General features: G+C 44.3%; 2 protein-coding genes across 3 annotated transcripts in view; one reads left to right on the top strand and one right to left on the bottom strand.

The window, feature by feature from the left end:
* Positions 1-20,000, top strand: part of LOC308314724 (PDZ domain-containing RING finger protein 4) — a 156,436-nt gene that overhangs the window by 72,038 nt on the left and 64,398 nt on the right. Inside the window, exon 1 of one of the 2 annotated variants that reach the window (XM_080762385.1) lies at positions 14,661-14,872. The exons of the other annotated variant lie outside the window; for it this stretch is intronic. Within the exon in view, the coding sequence (XP_080618511.1) occupies positions 14,804-14,872 (69 nt within the window). The 5' untranslated portion in view covers positions 14,661-14,803. Of the gene's footprint in view, positions 1-14,660; positions 14,873-20,000 lie in introns of those variants that run through there. 2 annotated transcript variants of the gene reach the window in all.
* Positions 4,247-5,471, bottom strand: LOC308314725 (hemoglobin subunit beta-2-like). Its single transcript, XM_080762386.1, has 3 exons — positions 5,336-5,471; positions 4,979-5,201; positions 4,247-4,402 (listed from the first exon to the last, which is right to left on the bottom strand). The coding sequence occupies exons 1-3, from the start codon at positions 5,434-5,436 to the stop codon at positions 4,271-4,273; spliced, it is 456 nt and encodes a 151-aa protein (XP_080618512.1). The 5' UTR covers positions 5,437-5,471; the 3' UTR covers positions 4,247-4,270.

The raw sequence follows: 20,000 nt of genomic DNA, 5'->3' as shown, positions 1-20,000 counted from the left end.
GGTCACAAAACATGTTAACAAAGACGTAACAGCTGATGATGATCTGATATTGATGGAGAAGAAGTCTATACCTGGACAGAGCATCAGATCCAACTTCTTCATAGTCCAGAGTGGTGAAGATGTATTGAATCAGGGTACGTTCTTGATCTGACCACATGCTGTCCCCCATGGTTGCTTTGTGGTTGCTTCAGTCTCAGAAGAAATGTAGACCTGCTGTACAATAACTATGGACCTTCTGCTCTTTATATATATGAAATGTCCCCTGTCCAAAACGAGACGACTGCTTGTGATAGGTTGGAGATGAGCTTTCCGATATGTCTTTTTCTAGTAGCTTCTAGGAGCTTTTGGAAGTTCTATTTTGGTCTACATTATGACACTCCTGTGGTCTGTTTATCTTTGGCTGGCTAGAAGAGATAATGGCCGGTTTTCCCAAAGAGAACATGCACAGCGAGTTTGCCTGACACACAAACTGGTTGGAGAGCCCTAGCAATCGATGCCAGACTTAACCGATTTTTCCACGCAACTTCTTTATAATGCGCTTGCAAATGAAGGGCACTGCTGCGCTGTGTAGGCCTACCGGCCAGGCCGGCCTGACCTGTCAATAAAATAACACTGACAATTAACTATAGCTTTAAGCCTGTTGAATTGGTAACTGACTGTACATACCCTTTCTTTACCCCCTTTTTTCATGACCTAGCTATGTCATTATTACTCAGATTCAGGGATTAGCAGAGCTCCAGACATCTTGTTGAAATATCATCTTACTTGTTTTTTAGTGACTTCACTGCTGCCCCAAGACCCCCCCTCTCTCTCTCTCTCTCTCTCTCTCTGTGTGTCTCAAAATGCGAGAGAGCATGGTTGAGTGACTTGTCAGTTTCTATAGAGAGAGAGACCGAGTTGTGATGCCGATTATAACCTATTTAATATACTGTATATAGGCCTATTATCCCACAATCATATGTTATTCTATTGAATTTACTTACTGCATAATTGGGAATCTATGGTGTTTTCATACCAGTATATATGCCTACATTTATTGCCGACATGAAATATCACCTCGACACTATTTAATTCATGCATCCAAACGTAGGCTATTTGGACTGCTTGCATGCATAGACGTCTAACAGTAGGCCTATAGGCTATCTATGCCACCTACAGTAGGCTATTTGCAATTCTCTGTCTGTCTGTTTCCCAAAGGCTCCAAAGCCAGTCGTAATGCCTAATTGTCTGCACCACTGTAACCATCTACTGCTTTCAAGAAACGTGTTACCTTCTACTGCATGCAGCCTTCTGACGGCCTCCTGGGCATGTGCCTGTGTAAGCTACGCACGACCCAAAATCTCTTTGGGAAACCTGGTTAATGTTGTTTACAGGTCAAGTTTTATCACACCCATATTGGCTGTTTTCTTTTTGTTTTTCACATATGGTTGTATCTTTAAGTTTTTGACACAACTTTAAAATTAACATATCCGAATATGTTATTGGAACATTGAAAACTATGGCCTTGTGAAATACTGCCTTTCTTCAGGGTTTTTTTTAATTACCGGTAGTTTTCTTTCTTATTTTTGTATTTATTTTTTATCAAGGGGAAATTAAATTATTTGGCCATGGTCATTGTCAACAGTGTTGTTACTAGTAATATATTACTGTAATATTATTTGTAGCGGACCCAGCTGGCCATAAAAGGGTGAGTTTTAAAAGTTTTTTCATATCTCATTGTGGAAACTACAAAGAAAAAAACGCATAAAAATACACACATCAAACGATGCATAAATCAATAATCCATAAACAATTATCAAAATGACAGCAGAGAACATAATACGATACACCTTTACACAAACATTAGAAAAATACATGGCCACATAAGTCCAACAATAAGACCACTAACAGTGCAATCAGAAATGTACCTTGTCCCCCTTCCAGCTGGGTGCTAAAACCTTCTGTTGAATGTAGAGGTCCCTCTGAAGCTCTGACTGAAATACACTATTAAATTAACTATTAACTATTAAACTCTCGTTCCATACATTTGCATAGTAGATTGGTGATTGTTGACACAATCAAGAAACTCACTCTTTCCATGTTTGATGCCTTTTCCATCCTTTGTCTGTCCTTTCCTTATCCCTCCGTGACCATGGTACATATCAAACAAACATTTGTGAAACCTCCATCAGCTCCATGCTGCTACCTTGTTCCCTTCAAGCCTTTCCTTGAATCTGAGGCAGTCAGGTAGAGTTCAGGTTTAAACCCCTGCCACAGCTGAGCTTGATTCAATCAAGAGATGACTAACAGCTGGTACGATTCCTTCAAAATAAATGACTTGCTGTCACCACATTAAACACCATGACAAAATAAAAGTATGAACTCTGGGTCCGTTACATTATTACTTTAACCATTAACGGATAGTGTAAGGTATTACTCAGCCAAAACAGTAATATACCTATTTACTTTGTAAAAATAGCACATATTACATATTACTCAGGATTTGTTGGCTACTGTTTGAAAACATTTTATTTAAAATGTCAAGAGAGATTGCTGCTTTATTTTATCGTCTTTTAGGCTGATTGGTGACTCTTCTTCTTCAGACTACCGCAGGGGTCCGTGGTAGTCTGTGTGGGGGTCTGCGGGTACACCGGGGGGCCCTTGCGGAGGTCTGCACGGGGCGGGTCCGTGGTAGTCTGTGTGGGGGTCTGCGGGTACACCGGGGGGCCCTTGCGGAGGTCGGCACGGGGCGGGTCCGCGGTAGTCTGCGTGGGGGTCCACGGGTACAGTGACTTGACTGAGACTCAAATGTGTTACTGTTACCCATTAATGTAGCGGGTGTGCTCTCATGCAGGTCCACGCACTGTTTAGCTGCGCTGTACTGTTCATGCTCAAATGAGTTAGCCTAAATAATTCTGAAGCATCATGGTGGTGGGTTCCAGTTTCATCAACCTAGTGTTGAATGGTTTGACTTCATGGCCGTTCAGCTAGCATCCCGTTGGCCGCGTCATTACCAGTTCGTATCATCAGCAGCACTCGCTGTCTTTGACTTTAGTTTCATAAAAGTAGTGTCTGATGGTTTGACTTCATGACGTTCAGCTAGCATCCCATGGTTAAGAGGTCGGCTAGAGGCAAAAAGTGGCTGGTTGCCGAGAGACGAGGCAGCCAATATGATAAATATGATAGCTTGCTAGTACGGGCACTATGGCAGCAATGAGAGAGATAGCTTGCTAGTCCAGAAAGGAAAAACGATCGTTCATAAACCAGCTCCGCTATGCTTCACACAGGCAGCAGCTGGTAAAAATGCAATCCATTAATATTGGATCTGTGTTGGCCAATATTAATGGATTGGTCAAGTAGGCTGTACAGTAGTCACACACACAATTTTCACACACCATTTGACTATGAGGGATGGAGCTTGTTAATCTTTTGAGTGGTGCAACCACTCCCTTACGGAGCTATGTGTGTGGCTGCCTGGCTTCCTGGGTGGGTCTGAGCACGAAAACAGCATAGTTGTTTTTCACCACCTGTGCGCAACTTAACACACACACAAACACACACGCACATATTAACTGTATATGTGATGATTTCGGGTGTGCCAGTACAGTACAGTGACAGTACAGTACAGTAGAGGGACCCCCACACGGTAACTCTGTCATTTCTCAACCGTTTCGGACGTGGGGCGGCCCCCCGGGGAGTTTCACCACTCACTTCTGCACGTGTGTGATTTATTGATAAAGAGCACCTTATTGATCAGGCTTATTGAGCCCACTATCGAGCATTTTCTATTATTTTGTGGAAAGACGGGAGACATAATAAATAATTAATGTATATTTTACTAGTAGTAGTTGTAGTAGTAGTAGTAGTAGTATACTATACTTCAAATACAGTACTTTTCTAACCTTTTTACTTTCGGAAAGTAATATTGAAGAGAGAAACTGTTAACTGGTTAATATGTGTAGCGTCATTTTAAAATGGGGTGTGACACAGAGTCCACGTGTGTGACTACTGCACTACCTCTTGGGACCAAACCCATAGACACCACCAGTAACACCACACACACACACACACACACACACACACACACACACACACATACACACACTCACAAACACGCAGTCAGACACAAATTACTCAAATTCCTGGTATTTATTTCCAATTTATTATTTTCCAGATGTTTCCAGTGTAGATTCAAATAACCCAGTGGGCAACAAGTACGAATGCAGCACTTATCCAGCCAAAGGATCATGCTTGCCTCTCATTCTCCAGGCCCAGAGTCCCATATGGACTTCTAGTAGTACTGCCTGCTCAGAGCAGAGCACACTGCGCCCAAGAACTTCTGCCAGGCTGACTGCATTTCAGGTGTGAAAGTTTGGATGCCCAGCTTGCCGGCAACGACGATGGAGAGGACGTCACAAAACAGCTGTGGGGCATAGAAAAACATGGTTACTGTAGATATTTATGCTGTGAAGAAGAAAGGGAACTTCGCACAACAGCGATTGTGTGGACTTCCCTTTCTAATTCACTGTATCAAACTTTTGTCCAGCACCAGTGAGGGAGTCAGGGACTGGATGTGCGCAACCCTCTTGTTTTAAACTAGTTACCTTTATGCCATATTCACACTAAATGCATGCGTACATTTGTACACCTGCTTTCATCATTACTGTAAGTCATGGCATGGTGGTGGAGAAGGGAGTGTGGCATTGTATAAACATGAACGCATACATACTACATGCATCCCCTCCAATTTTCAGTACATATTCATCATAGCCAAAATGTCAGAGACAACGGCTGAGAAAACAGTTAAAAAGAAGTGTAAGTAAGTTGTAATAAATAATAGATAAACTATTATTTGGCAGCAAAAAAGGGAGTCAAAGAAATGGCTTGTGCCCTAAATATTGACGCCACAGCGTTTCTTCAGAGCTTTATACATGTGTATGCATTTCCCTGGTGAATTTGAAGGTGCAAGTTCATATAAGCATAACATTATTATAATTACCCTGAAGTTGTCGGGATCGACGTGCAGCACCTCGGAGTGCAGAGTACTCAACTCCTTATAAGTTTCCTTGAGGTTGTCTAAGTTCTGCAGAGCCCTGTCCAGACCGTGCACAATCTTGACACCGTGGGCTGCGATCTTTGGGTTCTCGATTATGTCCTTGGCAGTGTACAAGTTACCAAAGGCACCAAAGTACCGCAGGCACCAGGGGTACACAATCAGACACCTGGGGAAAACGATTTCAGAAATGTCAGATTAGGTTTACATTTTAAATGATGTTGAAGGGAATGGTCACAAAACATGTTAACAAAGACGTAACAGCTGATGATGATCTGATATTGATGGAGAAGAAGTCTATACCTGGACAGAGCATCAGATCCAACTTCTTCATAGTCCAGAGTGGTGAAGATGTATTGAATCAGGGTACGTTCTTGATCTGACCACATGTCCTTGTCCCCCATGGTTGCTTTGTGGTTGCTTCAGTTTCAGAAGAAATGTAGACCTGCTGTACAATAACTATGGCACTTTCTGCTCTTTATATACCTGAAATGTCCCCTGTCCAAAACGAGACGACTGCTTGTGATAGGTTGGAGATGAGCTTTCCGATATGTCTTTTTCTAGTAGCTTCTGGAGCTTTTGGAAGTTCTATTTTGGTCTACATCGTGACACTCCTGTGGTCTGTTTATCTTTGGCTGGCTGGAAGAGATAATGTTACTGTATTTCCAGCTCAAGTTTTATCACACCCATATTGGCTGTTTTGTTTTTGTTTTGTTTTGTTTTTCCTCATGGTTGTATCTTGAATTATTTGAATCAACTTTAAAATTAACGTATCCAATATGCCACAGACGAAAAACAGTCTAAGTCCACACTATTGATCCATAATGTATAAATGATTGATAAGGGTTCAGGACAACGAGGCCTTTTCATGGAGGGGTTAGAATGAAATATTGCCTTTCTTTTCTCACTTATAAATTAAGTATAAGCTATTAGTCAATGATGAACTAATCATTAGGAAATAATTTATATACATTTGAATGTGAGAGGGCATGCTTTTTCTCTCTTGGATATCTTACATTGTATTGGCTAATCAGACAACTTATACATGTCGCACTATAGGTGGCATATATCTCTCAATATATATATATATATATATATCTCAAGTAAATTGTAATAGTTTTATGAAAAACGTACATTTAGTACATTTATGTCAGTGGTTCTCAAACCAAGTCAAAGACCAACCCCTTACCTGCAGAAACACATTGTCCTCTCACTGTATTTTATTTGTTTTGGCATCCCAAAAAAAACATCCCGGTCGAGTGGTCTTTCCGCAGGTAAACGCCACCACTACTTAAAAAAAAACATTTACATTGGTTTGTTCTGTAAACACAACGCGGTGTTATATGCTATGCCTTCAAGCCTTGCTAGTTTCGCTGCACTGGTGCACGACAGAGTGAGCACAGCACTGGTTCCCAAACACTGGGAAAAACACATTTTTATGGGTCCCACATTTTCAAAAAACATTCCCAAAAAAAGCAAAAGAAATATAATATATATACAGTATATCATAAATTAAAAATAAATCAAATAGTAAAATCAAAGAAATACCACAAATTACATATCAAATGTTCAAGAAGTAGTGAAAATAGCCAATCTACAAGCTCTGCTATTGTCACTGCTATTGTGGGTCCAGGGCAAACTAATTCCTCTTTTGGGTCTCGAGCTCAAACGTTTGGGAACCACTGGTACCACTACACTATATATTCTTTTAATTTCTTTAGTGCAAAAAGGTAACTTATGAACTATTATTGCAGAAGTTGGGTATTATAATTGCTCACATTCAGCTAAATGCTGTTTAAATCATTTTGTATTGTTGTGGAAAAAGAGAAGTGAACTTTATTGATAGACATTAGGTGAGAGAGAATACACAATGTCAGAGGAAGCAGTTTGTCTCATCTACACGGAGGGGAAACCAGGTTAATTGTGCTGTATGGAAGACGTGAGAGGTCTGTGCGTATGTCACTTGTTTCCTTTGTGTGGAGAAAAACACCTTGGAGCTGGTATGATGTTTCATTAAAGAGCTTCATTAGTATTTTGGTGGCATACAATGTTTATGTGGCTGACAAATGGTCCCCAATCAAAGAGGGCCTCGCTTGTATTTTTTCAACATGTTTCCACCGCAGATTAAAATAATTGACTACTGTAACATACAAGGGACTGAATTTTATGGTAAGAAATAAAGTTTAGGTGAGTTCCAAGTTATAGATCATCACAGTTTATTTATTTATTTTTTCGTTTTATTTAATGGGGAAGAATTTAATTATACTAAAGCAAGCCACTAGAAGTAGTGCTTTATCGTGGTTATTAGGCATAGGCACGGCCTTCACCCTGCACAGGTGCCAATCACGCATGGCTTTTGCTTTCATCCAAAGTAGCTCCCCATTGTTTTCCATTGCTATAGGCAACTTAACGCCAGCTGGACTGGTCCACAACGTATCACGGAGTGATACATTTACCAGTGATTTACCCGTTGTTGGGGCTTGGCACGGCTCCCATTTCCAAATGCTTCTCTTCTCGGCCAATCACAATGCATGGTTGGAACTAGCTGTTGTATAAATCATCCCAATGTCACTTCTGTAGGCAGATGGTATTACTAGAGAGAATAACATCTTATGCTAAGCAGAGGGTCAGTTGACTCACTAATCCATAATTAATCTCTGTAATTTACATGGGCGACGAATAGTCACATTTTTGCGTATAGGCAGAAATGGCACTGAATTGTCTGTTCAGACTGATTCAGACGGCTATTGTGTCGATTGCTTGAAAAGCAGCAATGCATGGCAATCGTGCATAACAGCCCATGTGTGCTATTTATATCCACGGACACATTCCCACATGAATGAATGATTCACGCCTTTTTGCATTATTTATTGTCATCGAGAGACATGTTTTGGCTGGCTTCCCACGGTCTGGTCATGCCGGCTTTTGAAGCACCCACCTGTGTGTGTGTGTGTGTGTGTGTGTGTGTGTGTGTGTGTGTGTGTGTGTGTGTGTGTGTGTGTGTGTGTGTGTGTGTGTGTGTGTGTTAGGGCTGTCAGAACGAATTTCATAATATGAAAGAAATTCGAATATTAAAAAATATATATATATTCGAAAGCTAAAATTGCCATTCGAATGGAGCTTTTATAATTTATTAATTCTATTTAATATTTTTATTTTGTTTTATGTTATTTTATCCTCTCACTAAATGTATTGAGTAACGCATCTACCGCTGTGAAATCTCCCCGGCCGCTTCCACTGCATGTGAAAAGGTGCACGCCGGTCACGTCGCAGAAGAGGTCATTGATTGGCTAAAGTAGGGCCAGATTTCAGGGTAAGCCAATCAGAGACAGTCTACAGGGTGGGCGGGCTTACTGGCTGTAGCACATTTAATCACAGACACACAAACCCTTGTAACACATACATAGATACTAGTATACTACGCAGACAGAAATCGCCGGTAGAACGAAAATCATAATACAGTCTCACGACAACTTTATTGCACATCTGTGCTTGCCTTTCATCCACGCTTCTATAGCCTTTTAAATCTCATTTCCCATCCACGGGCACAAGCAAAGTGATATCAGCATCTTCCACCCGATCTGTGGTGTTGTTTCTGACGAGGGTAGCAACTAGTTAGCATGGGAGCTAACATTAGTTAACTCTGGTCCATATCGTTAGAAGCCAAGGAGTCCTCCTTAATAACACACTCGATGCTGCGTTTACACGGGCAGACACAGACGAATGCTAATATCATTTGGAGCAGGCCGAGCAGCTACTGTACACGTCTGTTTGCATCAACATGTTGCTGGCTTCACAATGAATGATAGATTTTATCGTTGCCTCTGCCCGTGTTTAATGGTCAGGATTTCACTGTCCACAGAAGGCAGACCTGTCAAAACTATGCACTTCCCAAAACTCACAAGACATGCCAGCCACGTGTATTATTATAGGCTAAATATGAGCTAAAATAAACAATGTAAATATTCGAATATTTTCGAAAATTACAAATAATTAAGCAATGAAATTCGAATTGGATTATAGAGGTGAACTGACAGCCCTAGTGTGTGTGTGTGTGTGTGTGTGTGTGTGTGTGTGTGTGTGTGTGTGTGTGTGTGTGTGTGTGTGTGTGTGTGTGTGTGGCAGGCATGTGTGTGTGTGTGTGTGTGTGTGTTAACCGTATACAGTATGCTTACAGTATAAGCACCTAGTGTAAATACCTAGCGTATTGCCCGTATTGGACCGACTACCATCAGGGCTGTCATCTGAGAAGCAGGCAGCAGGGATGATTCATTCATAAAGGGGGCACATTTAATTATTCCCCAATCAGGTCATGTCAATGCCCAGGGGGAGAGAGACCTAGATATGGTGGCAGTCGCAGATCACATCTGAGCCACATGTCACATCACAAAACCACTGCTCTCCATTCACATGAATGGCGTTTCACTCTTCAAAGAGAATTCTCTACTCACCTGACTCGCATCAATACATCCTTAACAAACCTGTTTACGAGAGGAGGCAGACGGACACTTGGTATTCCTCACAGGCATCGCCAAAGACACTAAGCAGTAAGCATGTGTGATCTCTGCTACTTATTAAGTCCACTGCCATTATCACATGCTCTCGTGTCAGTTGTCAAGGTTACTGAAAGCAAACGCGAGTGTTAACAAACCGATCTCTCTTCAGGCCACCAGCATGGACCTGTATTTTAACCACTCGAACCTTAGTACCCCTGTTCTGGGCATGTCTATGTAGGCAAACATTCTGGGGAAAAACGAGCAGTCAGTGAAAATAGCCCATCGCCTATTTTCGTCAATGAGATTTGGCTAATAGCGTTTAAGTGGTTAAGGCTATGTATCGTAACAATCCTCTTGGAGTTGCTTGTTCTTTTTTGTGAGCGGCACGGTTGTATGACAAAGTAGAACTTTGCCCTTTGGGTCTCTGCCATGCACATTAGTAGAGATGGTGGCAGCGTTGCGGTCTCAACGCGGGTTATGTCTGCCGATGCAGCTCCGCATTCTATAGTACCTCATACATGCTAAGTGTTGCGTTTAAAGGACCCATTGATGTTAAAAGTTCAAGGTTGTCACTCAGTCTTCTTAAAAGCGCATTCAGACTTCATAGTTGAAGAGCCGACACCATCTCACCCCCTCGCATGCCAACTATTACTTCTCATCAAAGTGACGACTTGACGAAGCATACAGTAGCGTTCAAAAGTTTCTGACATGCATGCATCATGAAAAAAGCGAATCACCTGAAAATAGATTTGTATATTTTAAAGATAATTGTACGACTCAGGCATTCATTCCGGCACAACTCATGCAAGCCCCTTGACTTTAGATGTGGTGGAATATTGATTTGATTGAAGTTTTGCATGTGGGTGAGTGACGGTCGATGGTATTTATCCTGGGACATGAAATCGATGGAAATGCAGAGCTTATGGGCAATGGTGCTGGGTTCATATTCCACACTGGCAGTGATTATGTCCTGCTGTTTTGACGTCATGCTGTTTGTGTTTGTGTGGGTGTGTGTGTGTGTGTGTGTGTGTGTGTGTGTGTGTGTGTGTGTGTGTGTGTGTGTGTGGAGACGTGGACATGTGCATGGTGCGTATTGGGTGTGCCTGTGTGTTTGTGCTTGTGTGAATGTATCGGGTATCTGTGTGTGCGCATGTATACTGTATATGTGTATGTGTGCGTATACTGTATATGCGCGCGCGGCGCGCGCATGTGAGTGTCCGTGTGTGTCCGTGCGACGTGTGTGCACGTGATAGTTTACAACATGGCCATACATTATACCTGCATTACACACTCCGCTGGAGGTCATCCCTCCTAGTGTAAAGGTGAGCTCAAATATCGGTTCGTCAGAAATGCAATTGAAGAAATCTCAAAATAGATCCATTGTATGAGAACTAATGGCTTGTCCACATGCCCCAGTGTGTGTGTGTGTGTGTGTGAAGGCCATTAACTGAGCCACGATCGGGAGGCTCCTTTCCACCCGGCCGGGCAAGCGGTGGTGGGCCAGTGATGAACGACCAGTGGACAGTAGCAAAGGACAATGCATGGGTCAAAAGGTCAAAGGACACACACCAGTGGTCCAGAATTTATACACAGTGAAATTCTGGATGTTCATCCATAGCTCGGAGCGTGTACAAAATAATGCTCAGCTCCAAGAACTGCATGGTGAAACGGTGACATGTGTCATAGTCTTAAAAAACGAAAAAAAAAAGAGTTCCCAAACCAGCTATACCGATGTTGAGATAGACACACACTCTGGACTGTGAGGAGTCAGGACAATTATTTTCCCTCATTAACTTTTTAAAGATTTCTTTTCCACATGGAATCAAATATACATTTCAAGCAGTACAACATCAACGTAATTGAACGCCTGTATGGCCCACCCTTCTCCCTTTACCCACCATTAATCATCCCATTACTAACCAAACCCTTACTCCTTCCACCATCCTATTAACACAACACATCCATTGCATCATTAAGTCAGAAGATCTGATCTAACCCTAAACCTGATTTGATACTACGTTCGACTCGTCCATAGTGAAACTGTGCCTTATAGAGCATTGTTAGTTCTTGCTGGAGACAGTTCCAGATAAGCTATGTCATTTTTGGACATTGTTTTGGAAATGTCATGTGGGGGTTTCCAGCATTGGACTATTTTTTCTTTATTCATTTTTTTCAACGAATACAACATGAAGAAAAGAAAAAACACATAAACACAAAAAGAAAAAAGTCGACATTGCGTATCAGAATTTGCATATTACATCATAATCCTAGCCATTTTCCGTTGTTCCTCATTCCCCCATACCCTTAGTGTTTATGTTCGGTCTTAGAGTCAATTTTGTCCTCCTTTTGTTCTTCCTACAGTCTCAAACGGTGTGTCAATTTCTCCATTATAAAAAAAATCTACAAAGATTAGAGAACTCCCTCCATATCGGTGAATTGGTAGATGAGTGGTGCATTTTCCACATGTGTCCAATCTTTTTTTGTAATTTCTATGTTAAATTCTGCTTCCCATTCAGCATTGGACTATTATCTTTTTGGCTGCTATAAATCCTGCCTTTGGGTGAAATTTCAGTAAGGGACAATTAATTACTTTTAATACTGGTCTTCTACAGAAAATACATTTTGATGGCCACAGGGTGATGAATTATAAATACAGAACAGTCTCACCTTGTCAGAAAATAAAGTGTTTTCTTTTAACTAACTGTTGGTATATAATGTGCCAGTGTGCCCTCGGGTCACATCGGAAATGCAGTCACAGGGTAAATTCACCACGTCACAATATGGACCGCATGGCCGTAAAGCAGTGTTAATGCACTCTCCAAGGAACATCGTTCACTTTACATGTCCCATTGAGTGGTGCTGCTTGACCGCAGGCGGGGGCTACCGTATCGGTCTCGCTTCACAGATGATGAGAAAGGCCATTAGGGTGACCAATGTGCATGTTAACCTTTAGGGGTCACTAGCCGCGCCGTTGCACGGTGTCAGCCGAACCAAGACCCTCTCCCTGAGCCAGAGAGGGTTCATTAAGCCCTGTAGCAGTGCAACCCAGGCCGTGGTTTTTCATTCAGCGATGGTCGAAGCTGCATTCTGGATATGTTTTTCTTTTTTTTACCACTTGGAACCCTAGCTTCCTTTCCTTATTCATGGGCATGTCAAAATATGCGAATACTCTGCAAAAAATACCTGATGTATACAGAGGTGCCGCATGTTGACTCATAAACCACCAAAGTGGGAAAAAAACTCAAAAATATAAGATGCAAGACTGGCTCAGATGCAATTTCTCATAGAGAGAGCGCTATACGGTGCTGCATATTGTCTTTAACCCTTGATGGTCCCTGTTGGTTTGAACGGTACTGAGCAGCAGCACCCACAAATAGATCCTCCATTTCTCATCGCATGTATTTTTGATGCACAGCTCAATGTCTAAGAGCAATGATGCTTCTGACTCATATTGTCCTTTGTAATATAATCTCACTCCTGCACACGCAAACACCCGCGCACTCCTGTGTACTCCAAATGCAATATTCTTTTCTCCCAACAAGAGGCTTTGATGTCAAATTGACACTTTAGTGCATGTCTTGTCATGAATGTCATGTCACATTGCCAGGCAACTGCGGATGCTTTGACGTGGTGGTGGTGAGGAGGAGGAGGAGGAAGAGGGTTGGAGTGTGTGAGGAAGGGCCAGCGAAGGTTTGGTCAGTGGGTTACTACTACTACGGTGGGAGATTGGGTGGATGGTATTAGTGATCATCATGGCGGTGTGCGTGATGGAGGTAGCTGTTTGGCTTGGCCCCAGGCAGGCAGCCGAGTAAAATTAAAACCCGGGAAATCGGATTACGGAATCCCCCGAGGGGGAGGTGGAATGCCTGGCAGCCTGCTGATGAGTGCTCATCTACTCTTAGCTGTATTCTGCTTGTCAAGCCCCCACTGCTGGCTGGGAGGCCAATTTGTTAACAATTACTCCTCGTTAGTGCGGCTTCCTGTTTGTGAAGGCGGTGGGGGGGGGGGGTTGGTGGTTTCTGGCTGAGGGTCTATTGTCTTGTCATTAACACAGTCTCGGAGAATTAAGACCTGATGCTGGTCAATCCGTTTTCTATAAAGTCTGGATGTAATGTGTTGATTGCTAGTTTGCTGCATTGACCGTTGATTGTCAGTCGACTACAGTTTCAAATTACGTGGTTTGTTGTTGTTATCTTCATGTACACTGATTTTGACGTGGTTTGATCAAACACACTGCAGTCTTCTGATGAGCAGCGATCAGCTGGAATGTTGACTCTTGCCTTATCTCTGCGTTGTGTCTGTGGAATTTGAAACTATGCCACCCTTTGCTTCTCATGCCGATCATCTCTCGGTGACCTTTGCAATGTTTAGTTTTTATTTATTTTTAATTGTCTATTGTAAATAAAATGTTGTAAACGCACCCGAAGCAAACAAACAAACCGCGGGCAAATTGGCTTCTGATGCAGGATGCATGGCCAGGTCTAACAGCCTCCTCACACAGCTCTCGGGGATGCGGCGGCTGTGGGTCGCTGTGCCGTGGGGCTCCGTCTCTGTCGCGCTCCTCAGAGGTGCCGCTCACACACAAAGGAGCGCATTGTGTTTCTGTGCTACACAGCCTCGCTCCACAGCTCTCTCTCTCTTGGTTTCTCACTCGCTCACTCTATCTCTCCTTTCTCTCCTCCCTCCTCACAAGTCCCTCCTCCCTCCCCCCTGGCCCCACCTCCCTCATGAATAATCCCACCTGTCTTCCTTGTTATTCATGAGGTGTTGTCAGCGTAGTCATGTGCGGCGGCCAGACTGAGACAGAGAGAGAGAGGGAGAAAGGGGGGAGTGTCTCAGTGAGCGGGAGTCACAACTCTGGCATGTGTCTGTGTGTGTGTATGGTGCTGCTGTGAGAGAGGGAAAGAGAGAGATAGAGGGGACCAACTGGATGCACCGGCTGATGCTGAAACGGCTACTCTCATCACCACTGCCTCCCGTTGAAGCTGATCCCGCACGGCTCACATCAGAAGGTTTCATCTGTCGGACAGGTTGGAGCCTGGCGTGTCTCAGGCTGGGATAGTGCGTACGTACGAGTGCGTGTGTGGTTGTGCTCTGTCGGGTTATGAAGGCTGTGTGAGTGAGCGTGCGTGGGAGAGGAGAGATGCCCGCCACGGACTGATGAGAAGAACCAGCGCTCCTCTGGTCTGGTCTGGAGGGTGACCCCCCCCCCTGTGTCCGTGCCACCGCTCGGGGAGAATTGGAACGGCTGTGGTGTGTTTCCACGACGACTATAATGGGCTGCAATCTGTGCACTTTACAGAAGAGAGAGGAACACTACAAGCTGCTCTATGAGATTGCACAGGTGAGCAGAAAGCACCTCTGGCATGCAATCAGCTATTGTGTCTGGGGGGGGTATGCTGTGTGTAATTCATTATGCTGTGCATGTGCATAGAGCAGTTTAGTTTACGGCTGCTGCTGCTGCTGCCATATAGCACTGTTTTGGGGGGAATTTCTCTCAGCCAATTGCTGTGGGATGGTGGTCTTTTTTTTAGAGACATAACATACTGTACATGTGAATGAAAGAGTGATGCACAAACATGAGGTGAGGCAGCGTTAGCGGAGATGGAGAGCGAGTGTCCCCACTCACCAGCAGATGTGTTGGGAGTAATGAGCAGCTGGTGTAGAGAGATGCCAGCGTGCTAGATCATTCATACTGCCAGAGGAGCTATGCTGAGGGGGGCAGGCAGGCGGTTCGGGATGGGAGTTCTGAAGCGTTCTTACCTGAAGGAGCTATGCTGAGGGGGGCAGGCAGGCGGTTCGGGATGGGAGTTCTGAAGCGTTCTTACCTGAAGGAGCTATGCTGAGGGGGGCAGGCAGGCGGCTCGGGATGGGAGTTCTGAAGCGTTCTTACCTGAAGGAGCTATGCTGAGGGGGGCAGGCAGGCGGTTCGGGATGGGAGTTCTGAAGCGTTCTTACCTGAAGACAATTACACACTATAGGCACAATCTGCCTTTTCCAGGCAGGTTGGTTTCTGTAGCCCCTGAATCCTCCCCATGTTCAGTATGCAGACAGATGTTCGGATTATGTGTTTAGTGAAGATGTCAGCTCTTCAGTGACAGAGTTTTGACCACTTAAACCCTATACTATACTGTATACTTTGTTGACCGAGGCCCCCAGGGTTGTACTTGGCCCTCTACTCTACTCTACTTTTTTCCTTCTACACAAAAATCTCTTAATGGGCAATAGACGATCGGCAAGTCACGTTGTGAGCTTGTGAACAGGCTGGTTTCAGTCTTACTCTTAACGCTTACAATCCACACGTTTTCTGTCCGTTTCCACTCTCTCCGTTCCCAAAGGAGATAGTTCATTTCAACAATGTTTAAAGTTTAAACAAGTTTAAACTTTAAACTACAATAAACTATAATAAAGAAAGATGCAGTGACAATGGCAATAAAGCAGAAGCACACAGGATTGGACATTAGATGCACTTATTTTATTGGCATGTCAACCAGACGATGTCCTGCATGGTGTTGTTCACCAGGGTCAATGGAAAAGTAGGGAGTCGATACGCTCTACCATATGAATAAAATAACATTGCATTCATTAAAACAAGTCCCAGATTTTTTGGATCCGTTTTTATTTAAATGTGACCTGAATTGATGTTGACGGGTGCATCACCTCTGGATGTGAAATGGTGAGTGACGAGCAGTTACTTTTCCCACATTATACCCACTAGAGCCATCCATATACAGTATACATCATGCCATTATGTAGGTGACATTCTGAGATATCTGTACCAGAGAAATGCTATCTGGACCCAAAAAAAAAAAAAATTGAAATCTGCAAAAAAAAAAAAAAAAGAAATGCTGAGGGCACTATCTTGTAGAACGTCAAGATGAGGACCAAACTAGCGTTCATCCTCGTCTCCCCGCGGTCTCCCCTTATATGACAGGATAATAACTGTGGAGCTCACAGTCTTTCTCCTGGAGCTGAGATCTCAGCTCAATCACCCCCCACACACACCTACCCACCCCTTCTTCCTCTTGCCTTCACGCCACCGTGATCACAGCCTCATTAGCCGTTTTATACAACCATCCTGTGCATTAATTAGACGTGAAATGTCTCTCTTTATACCCTGGTGGAGGAGAAGCGATGAGAGGAGGCCAGCGTGGGGGGGTGAAGTTAAGATGGTATGATGGGTTAACCGCTGCCTGTGGCTTTCAGCCCGCTTGTGATTGGCGAAGTCCAAGTAATAGCCATTGTTGCCGAAACTATACTGGAGTGATCACAGCAGACAGACGGCAGAAATACAAATGTGATGGTGACAGCCATCCCCAATGGGGACATGCAGTAAATGGGGACAGGATTCACTAATAACGTGTTGGGTGTAAGCGCGCAGCTAGCACATGTATCCGTCACCGAGCCCACTCTTCCTCAGAAGATAAAAATAGCACAGTGTTGGCATTCATCTCTGTTGCTTTGAGTTCTGCTCCATTCTCAGCTGAGAAGAAACGGCGTTGGACTATTTCTGTCTAGATACGTATGGCTAAAAGGGTATCTTGAAGTGGGCCATTCCCCAGGCCCCTTTTCACTGTACTGTACCAGCATCAGAGGGGCTGTCACAACTGAGCAATAGCTCCCTAGCATTCACATCCAAGCAGAGCTGAACCACCAGCATCTGCTTTCTGAGTGTGGAGGACAAAGAGAAACACAGAATGGGATGGTGAGAGAGAGAGACTCAAGTCAGTGTATTTATAGAGAAGGGGTAAGATTATGCAAGGGACGATAAGGGGCGAATAAGCAGGGGGATCTTTGAAAATGTTGGCAGTAATCTCGAGTCAAACTTTTTTGTTGTTGACAAAAACACTTAAAAGAGTTTGTAGTGAAACTGGCATCTCAAGCCAGTTTTGCACACACACACAGACACATACACACACACACACACACACACACACACACACACACACACACACACACACACACACACACACACACACACACACACACGCACACCAAAACAACAAAACAATTCGACAACACAGCCCTTTTTTCCCGTGTGACAGCACAGAAAAAGAAAAGAAGTGTGTACACAGTGTAAAGGTAGAAACAGCAGGGCCTTTTCTGTGGGTACAAAGTGTCACTGTGTTGTGTTGTTCTGTTCTGTTCCTTTTGTTTGTGCATTCAAACGGTGAAGAGCGCTGCTCACTGCTTGACCTCCAACCACCTGACCCTCCATCTCTCTTGTGCACCTCCTGCGAATTCTGTGCTCCCCTACCGCTATCTCTCTGTCTCTACAGCTCACTGTGTGCTTATTCTGTCATTCCTTCCATTGATCAGCTCACCCCCCCTCCTATCTGTTCATATATAGCTCTCTCTCTCTCTCTCTCTCTCCCACCACTCTATACCTCTTTCTGTCATTGTCACCCGTTCAGGAGCACACATTCCCTTGCACAGGTGTGTGTGTGTGTGTGTGTGTGTGTGTGTGTGTGTGTGTGTGTGTGTGTGCGTGGCACATCTCGCATCCCACTGCACAGCCAGCGCTCCACTTTACAGAATGCTAGTTTCTTGTGATTATGCGGAGCTGTGGTATGCAAATGAGGATGCCGCGTGGTCTGCTCTGTCACAGCATGAGATCCCGACCTCGCGGAGGTTTCATTCCAGGAGCCAGGGGTGGGTGGGGGGGTGAGGGGGTGGGGGGTGGCTGGCCATGATAGGTATACCTACCTTTCCTTTCCCCCACGTGCCCAGCAACATTCTTTGACACTTTGTCTGTCTGCCTGACCCCACTCTCGCTGCGGGAGATTTATGACTCTCTCTCTCTGTCTGTTCCAACGGCTGCGGGTGCTTCTGCATGGAAATTTGCTCACCTTTCCCTGCTGACCCACGAAGCTATCTCACAAGGCTGACATATTTTATTTATTGTATCATTTCAGCTCTCTGGGCTGGTCAAGAGGACATGGAATATGTTTTATTTTTCTCTTAGCGCTGCTCTCTTTCACTTCTTAACTCTTTTCGTCCCTTCCTGTCTCTGTCTCTCTCTCTCTCCCTCTGTCGACTCATTCTACCCATCCTTTGAGTACGTGGATGTGATCTGTCCTTTCCTCCTGCATGCTGTGCCCTCCACTGGGTTTTCCACTCCAGCTAACCTACACAGTGATCGTCCTCTGTGTGTGGAGGAGACTTGGGAAGAGTTTCCCTGAGTCGGGATCAAACCTGGTTAACCTCATCGACGTGTTCAGCAGCTCTGCATGCTGCTGTCAGCCATGCTGTTCTTATAGCTTGATCTGAGCTTCTCTCACAGTCACTCCTGCATCTCCATGCTGCTGCTAAGACCATTTTGGTAGATGGTAAACGCAGATGATTCATCCCTTGACAGGACGCAGCTTGGAAATTCCCACAGGGGAGTGTGTGTGTGTGTGTGTGTGTGTGTGTGTGTGTGTGTGTGTGTGTGTGTGTGGGGGTGTGTGTGTGTGTGTGTGTGTGGGTGTGCTTGTGTCACACGTTGTGTGTTTGCTGCTCAAACCCAGTGATGTGTACATGTGGACATTTTGGGAGACCAATTAGTGGAACCGCAGATGTTGATGGGTAGCGTGGCTACGGTCTGCAGCCGCTCATTTATTTTTGCATTATGTCTCCCATTTCTCGTTTTTCAAAACACAAAATACGTATAATAATGTTTGCGGAAAAACACAAACAGGGCCGTACGTGTAAGCCTCCATGGGTGTCAGAGAACCCCACAAACAGGGCCGTACGTGTAAGCCTCCATGGGTGTCAGAGATCTTCCTCAGCTTGGTCTCCAACCGCGGTCGGTCAGCTAACATTAATGCTGCCAGATAATGGCTTTCATTTCGGAGAGAGTGCCGAGTGCAGATCCCCTGTAATTGTCTAAGGGCCATTGCCCAGTTTGTCCAGGAAGTTGAGCAGGAAAGACGGCATAGAACAAGTTCCATAAGTTTCACAAGACGGGGGCAGGGTCACGCTCTGCTGTGTCTGAGAAATAAATGGAAGGCAGCTTCCTATACAGTGAACCAATGAGGCACGGCAACCCCTGATAAGAGGAGGATGCATGTGCATGACAATGAGGCTCCCTCCTCGTGCACTCCTCAACCCCAGCCCTTCAGCAGGAAACACAGTGTTAGAGTGATAAAAATGCTAACTATATGAAACCAGATAACATTATTCATGAGTTTTTCTGATCGAGTGCCACGCAGGCAGTCGTGCTGCAGGGAGGCAGGGCAGAACCGGTAATGGCATCTATCGTTCCGTTTTTTAGCTGATCGCGTTGAGCTGTTGTTATTGAGTTATACGGAGAGGATGGGGCGGCCGGGACGGCCAGCTATGACATGAGTCATCCATTTGTTCCCGGGGTGATGGGCTGATGACGATTCCCAGGAGGGGAATCGTTTCAGTCATATAGTCTCTTCAATAGTTTTCATTTAGTGGCAGTCACATTTTAGTCACCTGGAATGTTTCAGTGATAGTCTAGTTTT

Source organism: Protomyctophum bolini (assembly GCF_963924005.1).
Source record: "Protomyctophum bolini genome assembly, chromosome: 4".
In the NCBI taxonomy this organism is placed as follows: domain Eukaryota; kingdom Metazoa; phylum Chordata; class Actinopteri; order Myctophiformes; family Myctophidae; genus Protomyctophum; species Protomyctophum bolini.
This window is presented reverse-complemented; position numbering and strand designations above follow the sequence as displayed.

What these genes read in the sequence shown, in the direction of transcription:
- LOC308314725 (XM_080762386.1), bottom strand. Translation starts at nt 5,436, where the DNA reads ATGGGGGACAAGGACATGTGGTCAGATCAAGAACGTACCCTGATTCAA. An exon ending in GGATCTGATGCTCTGTCCAG is followed by an intron (nt 5,202 to 5,335) that starts GTATAGACTTCT and finishes CGTTTTCCCCAG; the next exon opens with GTGTCTGATTGTGTACCCCT. An exon ending in TCGATCCCGACAACTTCAGG is followed by an intron (nt 4,403 to 4,978) that starts GTAATTATAATA and finishes TATGCCCCACAG; the next exon opens with CTGTTTTGTGACGTCCTCTC.